The 13,373-nt window shown below is 45.6% G+C and overlaps 1 protein-coding gene across 1 annotated transcript in view; it reads left to right on the forward strand.

The window, feature by feature from the left end:
* The first annotated feature begins 103 nt into the window (after positions 1-103).
* RSPH10B (radial spoke head 10 homolog B) overlaps positions 104-13,373 on the forward strand; it is a 35,000-nt gene continuing 21,730 nt past the window's right edge. The window contains exons 1-9 of the mRNA XM_066576384.1: positions 104-208; positions 3,192-3,435; positions 6,318-6,393; positions 6,476-6,544; positions 6,999-7,172; positions 7,651-7,736; positions 8,040-8,160; positions 9,103-9,279; positions 10,016-10,157. Coding sequence (XP_066432481.1) covers positions 3,203-3,435; positions 6,318-6,393; positions 6,476-6,544; positions 6,999-7,172; positions 7,651-7,736; positions 8,040-8,160; positions 9,103-9,279; positions 10,016-10,157 — 1,078 coding nt within the window. The 5' untranslated portion in view covers positions 104-208; positions 3,192-3,202. The remainder of the gene's footprint in view (positions 209-3,191; positions 3,436-6,317; positions 6,394-6,475; positions 6,545-6,998; positions 7,173-7,650; positions 7,737-8,039; positions 8,161-9,102; positions 9,280-10,015; positions 10,158-13,373) is intronic.

A 13,373-nucleotide genomic window follows, 5' to 3' on the forward strand; every position in this document is an offset into this window, starting at 1 on the left:
GCGATTCAAGCTCGACAACGTGCGTGTGCCAACCACAACATGGCGTAGTAGAATGCTATTGGTGGACACATGTCACGTGTCACCCGTTGCCTAGGAGACTGTCATGTTTCCGCGACGCTAAGCCTGTTGCTATTTGCAAACATTTGTGGACTATTTCTAGGTCAAGGCCGAGTGGTTACTGCAGCTGGGGGATAATTGCAGCAGTGAGGTAGGCCTTGGTGATGGGACTATTTATCTGCGCACAGTTTGCATCCTGTCAATGGGTGTTCCATGCAAATTTTTTTAATGTTGTTGCAAAAAAAAAATCCACTTCTGTTCACGGATTGTGCAAAGAACGGACCGTGCATCGTTCACAGCCTAGTCTGCAGCAGACACCCTCACATTGATGCCATGCATTGATATATAAAAATGCGCCGATCTGCATGCGGGTTTAGCCTTGTCCAAAGGGGAAAATCTGCATGGGGCCGCCCGGTACAGTTTCCACGCAAAGAACCTCTTAAAGCATTGGCATGTTGATTTTTTACTTTAACATAAATGTGACCTTCATGTACAGTAAAATCGCACCATGTGAGCTACGGCGCAGGTTCACTTTAAACATAACGGGGTGCAGAAAAACATCTGGATGTTAATGCAGATTTTGGCGTAAAAAGCTCAGTGCCAATGGGGCACAAGCCCGACGACTGAGATAATTCTTGTACGGATCCCCACCGCGGAAAAACGAAGGTCAGCTTCAGAGATTTGCCACTGTCATGGCACATAAACTGTTAAATTTCGGAATGCAATAAGTGTATGTATTTCTATCTTGATTGGACTATTGAACCTTACATAGAAGCTAAAAACCTATGCCGTGTAGTCTCGGAATTAGGGATTAAAGGACAAAAGAAGTCGACAGAAAAATAGCAATACTAAACTGTGTTAACATAAAGACATAGTTAGTCAACAGAAATATATAACTATAATGGTATAACAATACCACGACTGCAGCTATTTCCTTGTCTAGACGAACCCTAAGAGCTTTGAGACTGTTTTGTAGATGTCAATAAGCCTTATGATCTTTGTAGCCTTTGTATGATAACACCCTCTTTCTGTACAAGACTGTATAATGTCTTCAATTAAACAGAATTCTCTTGGGTTCTCATGAGAAGCATTTTGCTATAACACGAAGTGTTTTGTGTTATTAGTAGATACCGCTAGTAATCTTCTCATCACGGGCTTCCATATCTACCAATTTGGCACCTGACAATGAGGTCATCAGATCAGTACCGGTGTAGTCAAATAAAACCACACTGAAAAAACATTGGGTTATACACATGTATCGTATAGGTGGATATGTGAACATTGTTAGGGGCCTCTGCAACAGAATGTATTGTTATGGATTTTGCTTCAGATTACTTGCAGATCCGCAGTTTAATCCAGAATTGTGGCTTTCAAAACCACAGACTTTTTTCTTTTCAGAATCCGCAGGAAAATGTAGTACAGCAGATTTTCTAGTGGATTTTTGTAAATTTGCTGAGAAAATTTCCTCCAGCAAATCCGACCAGCCATGTGGATAAGAATTTGCAAAAATCTCGTCCACACGTGGTGGCCAGTCCATCGCAGCAAAGCCGCGTAGAACCGGCAATGTGGAGCGGAATTGACAGCCACGGCATGTCAATTCTTTTTTTTTTTTCTGTTGCGGCCTCACTCCTCTCTATGCGGTGAGAACGCCGCAACAGAATGCCGATGGCCCAACCCCACCAAAACCCGCGGTGAAATTCAGCAGGTTTTGAAGCTGTAGAAATATCGCAGCTTTTCGGTGCAGTCAAGCCGCAGGATTTCCGTCCTGTAGGATCCCAGCCTAAGTCTTGCGAGCACAATATGCTGCACAAATACACTTGTGTGAATAAGCCCTAAGGGTGACAAAAGAAGGTGCCCTCATATGTAAGCTGGGCATTGTGCATAGCTGACTCGCAAAGTGGAACCATGTGAATGTATCAACAATGTTTTACATGCTAACGGACCCTTTACATGCCCCACAGTCGGGTAAACGACCGCACAAGTGCTGATGTCACCGCTAAGCTCGTTGGGGCACATACAGAGCATTTACACTGACAAACTTCACTGCTGGATCGTGGGCTTCTGGCTCAGCGCTTCACCTTCTATATAAAGCGCTGAGCGGGGAGCGTTTACACGTAATGAGAGGCCCGCGATCTAGCGATAGTTTTATCCCGACTGAAAGTCAGCGATAAGAACCTGTGAACGAATACTGAGCGATTTCTGTGCGTTTACACCGCGTGATTATCAATCAGATTCGTTCATTTGAACGAATTTTGAGCGCTAATCATCCCGTGTGACTGGCCAATAGGGTGGCATGGATGCGGCCATCAGTTTACACAGTGCTTCCCCGCATGCTGATAGCTGAGAACTATAGAGCTGGGGACAGCGGCAGAAGTTGCCGCTGAGCCCCGGCAGCCGTCAATGGCTTTTCAGGGAAGGGCTTCATAAGCCCTTCCCTGAAAAGCCATTTAAAATAGTGTAAAAAAAAAATACTTACCTGCCGGGGGTCAGCTGCGACTTCTGGCGCTGTCCCCGGCTCTGTAGTTCTGAGCTATCAGCATGCGGGGATTTAAAATCAGCAGATGGAATCCGTGCAAGCAAGGGGACATGAAGCCTAAGGGAATAGCACGAGTGTGAACAAAACCTTCAGAATGCACCACTGATTTTTCTTAAAATGTTACAGTTGCAGCAAACCTTAAATTGATTTTTAGCGCAACAAAAGTAATGAAAAAGTCAAGTTACAGTTTGCTGAAACTGTACATCAGAATTGACAAATGAGGGGATCAGTTCATATTGTGCCTATAGCTTTGTTCATATAAGTACTAAAGGCTGCATCGGCAGTTCCGAAATTTGTTGGAACGGTTTTTCCCCTGCGCAAATAAGCATTCCTTGCAGGCGCAAAAAGTACAGTAAAATACTCCAATTCGCGCACAAAAAAGCATAATTAGTTTTGCAAAAACTGTGCTCATGCGCGCAAATACACATACGCCTGTGTGAATCTGGCCTTATGAATGGAAGCCACAACACATATGTGAATAGAACCTACTGCCATACTAAAGTATCCCCCTAGACCGTGGCAGCAGCTGATCACAGAACAATCTAGCTCAGGCAGTGGATGGACAATTCTTGGAAACAGTTTTCCATCTATATTACAGGGACACCTAGTATGGGAAAAGTCAAGAAAAAAGATGGCAAGAAGTCGGAGAAGTTATCAGTGGAAGCTGCTGAAGATGCCGGTTCTAAGCTCTCACCCGTACCTGTCACACCTGTAGAAGAACCTGCTCCTGCGTCCTCTAAGATCAGTGAGGATAAGCCTGTTGTACCGGAAAATCCACCTGCCCCAATCGCCACATCAGAGGTCTACGAGGAACCTGTTCTAGCTCAACTCATTGTCGAAAAGTAAGTCCAGTATTCTTCGGTTCTCTACTAAAAACAGGAGAATACAAAGTGTTTTTCGGGGTTCCATCAGTGTCCAGGTACCCAGCAGCTCTAGGGGATGCTCACATCATGATATTAATATACATTTAACCTATAGATTAAACGTGTGTGAAAAAAATGTGTACAAACATATGCCATATTAAGCATTTCTGTACCTTTTAAAACATATCCATTAAACAGCCGTACATTTCTATACGTTGGTTTGATTTTACGTTTTTTATTGTAAATTCTTTTTTTTTCCATAAAGTTTTTTTTTTTCATTAAGACTTTTGATAACAAAAAACATGACTTTTGCAAACCTTCTCTGTAATGTAATAAAATAGCAGACATTTTCATATGGATACTTTTCTATTCCCTTTAAAAATGTGCACAAACATAAGGGAGGTCAAACATAGTCATTTGTATGCAGTTCTCAACTACATTTGACCAATTCCAGCCTACAGGTAACAGAAGCTGTACATTTTTATACAATTTTTGGTATAAAAACATATGCAATTCAAGTGAACAGTAAGACCGAAAAAAAAGACACATGTCCACCCAGTCCAGCCTGTCCCCCCCACCCCAATGTTGATCCAGAGAAAGGCAAAAACCCAAATGGGATAGTAGAAGACAATGTTCCTCATTTAAGGGAAAAAATTCCCTAGATCAGCGACCCTTCTGAAGTGCTTAGTGACTATAGCATATAATATAGTTGTGTGGAACTCCATATTAAGATACAGGGGTATTCCCATGTCCGACTTTTATAGGGTATGCCATACGTGTCTGATAGATATGAGTCCAACCTCTCGGACCTGCATCTATCTCGAGATATGACCTACACTCACCCCGTGTATGCGGTGGTCAGGAGTACGAAAAGCGCCAAGCAGGCTGTCTTACATTGTTTCCGTAACCTCCATAGCAGTGAATGAGAGTTATGAAATCAACGTAGCACAGCAAGCTACGTGTTACGTCCACTGGGCACACTAAGGGCTCATGTCCACGGGCAAAATGTGATTTAAAATCCGCAGCGGATCTCCCGCGCGCGGATCCGCACCCCATAGGGATGCATTGACCACCCGCGGGTAGATAAATACCCGCGGATCGTCAATAAAAGGCATTTAAAAAAAAATGGAGCATGAAAAAATCTGGACCATGCTCCATTTTCATGCGGGTCTCCCGCAGGGACGGCTCCCGCGGGCTTCTATTGAAGCCTATGGAAGCCGTCCGGATCCGCGGGACACAAAAATCATATTTTACTCACCCGCTCCGGTTCTTCTCTTCTCCGCGGCGCCATCTTCTCTCAGCCGCGGCCGGATCATTTTGCTTCGGCCCGGCGCATGCGCGGGGCACGTCACCGACGTCATCGTGCACATCCGCCGAGCCGAAGAATGAAGATCCGGCCGCGACGAGAGAAGATGACGCCGCCGCGAAGAGAAGAAACGGAGCGGATCGGAGGTAAGTTTATTCTCATTTATTTGCATTTTCAGCGCTCATGTCCGCGGGGCAGGAGGGACCCGCTGCAGATTCTACATGTAGAATCTGCAGCGGATCTGATTTTCCCCGTGGACATGAGGCCTAAGACTCCACACCTCCGAACAGACGCAAGCGTGCCCATTTAAGACCCGCAATCACACATATATAGTATTTGCACTTACAAACTACATCTCTCTAGGCAAGTTTGAAGTGACTCCCTGTCCCTTACTAATCAGGGAAAGTGGGGAACACCTGCCTAAAAGCAGGGTAGTCATCCTGATAAGGTCGGCTCCACTGTCTTCATCTAGGACCTAGCTATCCCTGACCCGGAACATGGAGAGATGCACTAGACACACATAGGACACGACACTGTTCACACACACTGAACACAGAACAGGACTGTACATAGAGCACATGTCTGGCCACCTGCACAGACATACCACACACGTCACTGTTCACACCAACAAATATGGTTGTGCATGCAACATATAACAGGAACCCCACCCAGAGCTCACATGCATACAGATGGACAACTATAGCCAGTCCAAGTGTTCTCACACCAGGGGAATAGAAAGTCAGCCACTGTGCTGACATAGGGAACAGTGTCAGGCATCGCCCATCTGACACACACATAGGACATCAGACATATGGAGGCCGCACCTGCCTAGGGATAGGGAGAAACCTGCAGTCTGCCTGCACCTGTGTGGTCACTGTACCACACACTACACAATGCATGCACCTCAGAAACCTTAAGAAGGGTGAAACAGCAGGTGTCCAGACCGTCTTCAGGGAAGGCGAGAGGGACACTACAGACAAGCATGCAACCACCAGCTCTGAGTGGGATTAACAGTGAAGAACTAAAATAACCTCAATCTCTCACAAGAGTTTGCTGGTATTTATCTACAGCAGACAAGGGGGATTGACTGGTGGAGAATACCACACCCAGCCAGCTCAATTAACCCCTACCTGTGAAGGTGTGCACAAGGAAGCCTGTAGACCACAGATCCCAGAAACACAACCTTAACACTATGCTATTTCCATGACATGGGAGCTGCTGAAATACAATGTCTCTCTGTGCTACACTGTTTCCATCGTTCCCATTCACTTCTATGGGAGTTACGGAATCAGTGTGGCATAGCCCGCTTGGTTGTTTCTATACTCCCAGCCACCCTGTCCGCAGCATACAGAAGGATATTCTAGTCCCAGCCATTATGGGCTGAGATGATAATGCCCCTTTAACCGATACCTTTTGATTCAACTGGCATTTTTTGTGTATTGACATAATATTACATCTGCCAGCCAGAAATGTGGGACAGTGATCCTCCATTGAATGGATTAGATTCAGCATGTACTTTGACCGTTTTTGCTTCCTTTTGCATCTTAATTCACAGGTATGAAGGAGAATTGGTGAACGGTTTGTATGAAGGAGAAGGCATTGCTTACTATAGAGACGGGAATGTCTACAGGGTGAGTTACTCCACATACAACTCATTGCCTGGAAAAGTAACACATTTAACATTATTGTAACAATTATCATTCTTTATTCAAGGGATTGTTTTCAGAGGGTTTTATGCACGGCAAAGGAGAATACACTTGGGCAGACGGCCTGAAATATGAGGTAATGTAGCATATGAGCTTAAAGGGGTTGTCCTGATTTAAACCCTTGATGACCTGTCCACAAGATAGGTCATCAATAGTTGTCCATGAGGGTCTGCTGTCTGGGACCCCCGATGATCAACTGTTATTCAGCATGCATGTGGTGCCGGAAATTACCAGCTCCGTACACAGAGGATGGAGCAGCGGCTTGGGAGATGCAGGGAGTCAGGAGAGTTGAGTGCGAGTGTGTTTGTTACTTTCTATGATGGAAAACCTGTTTTTAAAGACTGAACTAACCAAAGTCAAGTAGACCCCTATGACTATAATGAGGTCTATTCGGCTGTCTGGCATGTTCCTGGAGAAATAGCGCAGCATTCTGCTCTATTTTGTGCAGGATTTTTGCAGAAATTAGTGACAGAGGCTCCAAATGTAATCTTTGACGCTGATGTTAATAGAGCTTTATCTTGTGTTTTTAGGGAGAATTTTTCATGAACTTTCCAATGGGACACGGCATCTATACATGGCCTAATGGCAGCCGTTATGAAGGACAGGTGTATAAGGCGGTCAGGCATGGAACTGGGGTCCAAGTGTCTAGTGATCAACAGGTTTCATACGCAGGAGAATGGTACATGGGCAAGCGTCATGGAAAAGTAAGTTGTAAATGCACATCAAACATTAAAGCGACCCTTTAGTTTTGGGACTAAATTCTGTCCCGAGAGTGGAGAGGGGATATTGCCAGTACTTGATTTTCTTGTTTGTCCCTCCTTTCTGCTACTTCTGTTTCCTGTTTTCAGGTGGCCAAGATGATTGCCACCATATTTAGACTACCTGATCTCCTACAGTACATTCGTAGTATTAGAATTACCATTGTTATATACCTTTTCTGTGATTGGCTGGACCTGCTCATTCTAGCAGCACTGGCCAATCACAGATCAGTACATAGTATAGTCAGAAAATGGCAGCGGCCATCTTGGCAACCCAAAAACAAGACCCAGAACTATCAGAATGAAGCGACAGCTGAGAAGATCAAGTAACACATCCCTCCATCCTCCGGTCCTGAGACAGAGGTTTGTCCCGTAATAACTTTTGTTTGTGGTTACATATAATAGCTTATGATTGTCATTGTAGGGCGCAATTTATTACAACGCTGAGGGAACATCATGGTATGAAGGGGATTGGATGCACAACAGTAAGGAAGGATGGGGAGTGCAGAGGTATGTACCATCTTTGACTGGTACGTCTTGGTTTTAGAAGATAGAGCACTTGAACTCGCCTATCTCCAGTGGTCCCACTGAAATGAATGTGGCGGTGGTGGCCATGTGCAACCACCACTGTTCTCACTTCAGGATGCGTTGGAGCCCTGTTATCAGGATTGGTGGAGGTCCCAGTGATCAGACCTCCACTGATCTGAAAATTATCCCCTATCCTGTGGATAGGGGAATGCTTTGTATCATGGTGCAACCCCTTTAAGCCTTTGTTATAATAGTTTTCCACATGTCTGTTTGCATTTTTGTCAGGTTTCCATCTAGCAACATCTATGAAGGACAATGGAAAAATAATAAGTTCCATGGAGAGGGCAGGATGAGGTGGCTAACTTCCAATGAAGAATACTTGGGTCAATGGGAGAATGGCGTACAGGTACCATCTTTAATTTTTTCTTTATCTTTGAAATATATCCATTGCCTTGTACCCTTGTAGGGAAAATAAAAGACTTTATATAACCCAGGAAACTGCTGTTTTAAAGCCTTGCTGGTGCTTTTAGAGTTTTAGTGCATTGACTTCTGCTCTTCGGATAGCTCCTTTCTTTGAACCCCTTCTGCTCTTCGGATAGCTCCTTTCTTTGAACCCCAAAAAGGTCCCATAAAATGACAATCTGAGAGCATCTTTTCTTAGACATCTTTTCCTTCTGGAGAAGACTCTGGCTTTGGCATATATTCCCAGTCATTGGTAAAAGGTCTGACATGAAGTGCAGAAATACTGTTTTCTAATAGGTGGCGCTGTAGAGGCATTGTTCCATCTCCCATTTGCATACATTTCCCAGAGGAGCATGGATGGCCTTAGAAGTCTCCTCACACCTACTTGGTGCTCTCCCTAAGGAGAAACTACACCCTTCCGGATCCTTTTGAAAATGATTAGGATTGTTTTCACATGACACTCTCTATTGATAGTGGAAATAGTAATGCCCAGCTGTCCCTTTATTCCTGCATTTCCAGGAGTAATAACAGTGGAACAGCTCAAAGCAGAGTTATAAGAAAACTGTTATTTTATGGGAATTCAAGTATTTACTAATACAGACATGTTAGAAGATGGCAGATCCTCCTTTAAATACTGCTATTAATGGTCGAAGATAGAAGTTAGAAGATGGCAGATCCTCCTTTAAATACTGCTATTAATGGGCAAAGATAGAAGCTAGAAGATGGCAGATCCTCCTTTAAATACTGCTATTAATGGGCGAAGCTGTACAATTTAGTGGAATGTGGACGGAGTCCCATCCTTTTCACAGGGCACTGATATTGAATGTACACATGGGATGATGAAATTGGCCTATGCCTGTGATTTCATGGCCTTTCTTTATTACAGAATGGTCTCGGCACTCACACTTGGTACCTTAAGAGAGTAGCAGGTTCACAGTACTCTCTAAGAAATGAATACACTGGGAATTTTGTCAATGGTGCCCGCCACGGGCAAGGCCAGTATTACTATGCCAATGGAGCAATGTATGACGGAGAGTGGAAAAACAACAAGAAGCAAGGAATGGTAAGTGATGTCGCCACATCATAGGGCATTCGCTTTCTATTGTATTATATGCAATTGTGGGTTTAGTAGTAGTAGTGGTCATGTGACTACTACATGAATTAGGCCAGAAAGCTAAATGGCACCAGTTAAAAGAATAATAATTAATAATCTTCAGTGACTCATGCTTATTTTCTCTTAAAGAGACTCTGTTACCATGCTTTTGCATCCCTTGCTGAAAGCATCATAAGGTAGTGCCCGCCACACTGATTACAGTGATATGTTTGATGTGTAGATCTGTGCAGTAGTTATGGAGAAACTTGAATTTTATTAGTAGCAGCCAGACAAAGAACTAGTCCTCCATATTCATGAGCTGCAGGCTAGCCACACCCATTGAACTCTCCAGCCAATGATTGCCATCTCTCTCTAGGCACAGTAATAGGCAGACAGCAGTCAACCAATGGCTGGAGGGCAGAGTGGGTGGGAATTAGCCTGAAGCTCAGGAATATCCAAGACTACTTTCAGTAGTCCTCTATGTATGCGCTGCTGATAAAATAAACTACTTGACAGATCCACCCAGCCAACATATCACTGTAATCAGTATGTCAGTCACTACCACATGCTGCTCTCAGAGAGGGATGCAAAAAGATGGTGACTTTTTTATACCACAGAAGTGAAGTTCTTCCGCGGTGCACAGTAGTGTTGAGTAACACTTTACAATATTCATCATACTGTTTTGTTTTTTTTTGTTTTTTTTTAGGGCAAGTTTATTTTTAAAAATGGAAGGATCTATATGGGTGAATTTATGGAAGATCAGATCGCCGAATATCCAAATTTTAAGTATGACAGAGTGAGTACTCCAGACCTGAGTGGTATCCGTACCCAGAGTCCTGTTTGTGGAGGTAAGAAAATCAAACAGAGGTAAGGAATACATTAAAAATACTGCCACCAAGATAACACATCATGCATCACACTGATAAATGGGAGGGGTCAAGAAAAACTTTCCTTTTTTTGATGATCATTAATCCCCAGTACTATGAAACTGCATTAAGCAGTTCCCTTATATACATTTTATATTAAAAAGAGCGATTTCAGCAGAGAAAGGGGGTCACAGGAATGCGTTAACAATATTGCCACACTTCCTTAGCTGCCCTGTTGCCAGATTTATTACGTATAGAACATGTATGGGACCATCTGGGACACCAACTTTGACAGCCTACGAGTTTGCATGATCAAAAGGCTCAGTTACAGCAAATGTGGAGTGATACGCCGCAGGATACCATACAAAACCTGTATGCCTCCACGCCAACCTCCACGGGCGGCATACAGGTTGCATCCAAACTATAGACGGACCAACAGGCTACTAGAGCCTCCCTTCAAGTCTTCAGTTTTCCGTAATAATTTAGCCTTCTGATATTGTCATCACTTATATCAATATTACAATCACACATATAAAGTTTCATTACATTCTGACAACTCCTTCTAGGGAAGGGATTGTTTTTTATAAAGAGTTAGAGATGAGCGAACGTGTTCTTCCGAGCTTGATATTCGTGCGAATATTAGGGTGTTCGGGATGTTCGTTATTCGTAACGAACACCATGCGGTGTTCTGGTTACTTTCACTTCCTTCCCTGAGACGTTAGCGCGCTTTTCTGGCCAATTGAAAGACAGGGAAGGCATTACAACTTCCCCCTGTGACATTCAAGCCCTATACCACCCCCCTGCTGTGAGTGGCTGGGAAGATCAGGTGTCACCCGAACATAAAAGTCGGCCCCTCCCGCGGTTCGCCTCAGATGCGGTGTGATTTAGATGAGGGACAGTGCTGTTTGTACCGGAGCTGCTGTAGGGAAAGAATTGGTAGTTAGTGTAGGCTTCAAGGCCCCCCAAAGGTCCTTATTAGGGCCACTGATAGCTGTGTGTTGGCTGCTGTTAGCAGTGGCAATTTTTTTTTTTCTCAAAATCGGCTCTGCAGACCGTTGCACCTGGCATTAGGGACAGAAGTGGTGCATAGGCAGGGAGAGTGTTAGGAGTGAGTGTAGCCTTCAAGAACCTCAACGGTCCTTTCTAGGGCCATATTTAACCGTGTGCAGTACTGTCCAGGCTGCTGTTAGCTGTGCTGCATTTTTTTTTGCTTCTCAAAATCGCCTCTGCAGAGCATTGCACCCTCCATTGATACTGCAGGGAAAGAATTGTATAGGCAGGGCCACAACACAGTTATTATTCATTGAATATACGCAGTGCTGCCTTTTCCTTGTAAAACAAGTGAAAATAATTCTATTTGTCCTGCCTCTGTCCGTTCTAAGAGCGGTGGACACGTGTCGGCTGCGTGTGCAACCTGTAAAAATCAGACGCACCCAGCTACGTTTTACTCCTGGCTTCGCCATTTGCTTTCCTTAATTGGGAAAAAAAATACCTGCTCTGCCACAGTTAATAACTCTGCTACCCTCACGTTCTGTGACACATTAGCAGGAAAACAGCACAGTTATTAAACTTCTCATGTTCATAGAATATACGCAGTGCTGCCTTTTGGTGCAAAAAAACGGAAAATAATTCTATTTGTCCTGCCTCTGTCCGTCCTAAGGGCGGTGGACACGTGTCGGCTGCGTGTGCAACCTGTAAAAATCAGACGCACCCAGCTACGTTTTACTCCTGGCTTCGCCATTTGCTTTCCTTAATTGGGAAAAAAAATACCTGCTCTGCCACAGTTAATAACTCTGCTACCCTCACGTTCTGTGACACATTAGCAGGAAAACAGCACAGTTATTAAACTTAGATTATACATTCACTAGAGGCAGTGGGGCCTTTCGTTTTCAAAAAAGGGAAAAAATTATATTTGGCCTGCAGTCTTGCGCCAATTTATTAGCTGCCTGTGAAATCAAATCACTGGTAATACAGCATGCTGAGGGGTAGGGGTAGGCCTAGAGGACGTGGACGCGGCCGAGGACGCGGAGGGCCAAGTCAGAGTGTGGGCACAGGCCGAGCTCCTGATCCAGGTGTGTCGCAGCCGACTGCTGCGCGATTAGGAGAGAGGCACGTTTCTGGTGTCCCCACATTCATCGCCCAATTAATGGGTCCACGCGGGAGACGGTTATTAGAAAATGAGCAGTGTGAGCAGGTCCTGTCCTGGATGGCAGAAAGTGCTTCGAGCAACCTATCGTCTACCCGCAGTTCTGCGCCGTCCACTGCTGCAAATCCGAATCCTCTGTCTGCTGCTCCTCCTTCCTCCCAGCCTCCTCACTCCACTACAATGACACCTGCTCAGGAGCGGGAACACTCCCAGGAACTGTTCTCGGGCCCCTGCTTAGATTGGGCAGCAGCGGTTCCTCTCCCACCAGAGGAGTTTATCGTCACTGATGCCCAACCATTCGAAAGTTCCCGGGGTCCGGGGGAAGAGGCTGGGGACTTCCGCCAACTGTCTCAACAACTTTCTGTGGGTGAGGAGGACGATGACGATCAGACACAGTTGTCTTGCAGTGAGGTAGTAGTAAGGGCAGTAAGTCCGAGGGAGCAGCGCACAGAGGATTCGGAGGAAGAGCAGCAGGACGATGAGGTGACTGACCCCACCTGGTGTGCAACGCTTACTCAGGAGGACAGGTCTTCAGAGGGGGAGTCAAGGGCATCAGCAGGGCAGGTTGCAAGAGGCAGTGCGGTGGCCAGGGGTAGAGGCAGGGCCAGACCGAATAATCCACCAAGTGTTTCCCAAAGCGCCCCCTCGCGCCATGCCACCCTGCAGAGGCCGAGGTGCTCTAAGGTCTGGCAGTTTTTCACAGAGACGCCTGACGACCGACGAACAGTGGTGTGCAACCTTTGTCGCGCAAAGCTCAGCCGGGGAGCCAACACCAACAGCCTCACCACCACCACCATGCGCAGACATATGATGGCCAAGCACCCCGCAAGGTGGGACGAAGGCCGTTCAGCGCCTCCGGTTTGCACCCCTGCCTCTCCCCCTGTGCCCCAACCTGCCACTGAGATGCAACCCCCCTCTCAGGACACAGGCACTACCGTCTCCTGGCCTGCACCCACACCCTCACCTCCGCTGTCCTCGGCCCCATCCAGCAGTGTAGTTCAGCGCACCGTCCAGCCGTCGCTTGCGCAACTGTTGGAGGGCAAGCGCAAGTA

Source organism: Eleutherodactylus coqui, chromosome 8, assembly GCF_035609145.1.
Source record: "Eleutherodactylus coqui strain aEleCoq1 chromosome 8, aEleCoq1.hap1, whole genome shotgun sequence".
In the NCBI taxonomy this organism is placed as follows: Eukaryota; Metazoa; Chordata; class Amphibia; order Anura; family Eleutherodactylidae; genus Eleutherodactylus; species Eleutherodactylus coqui.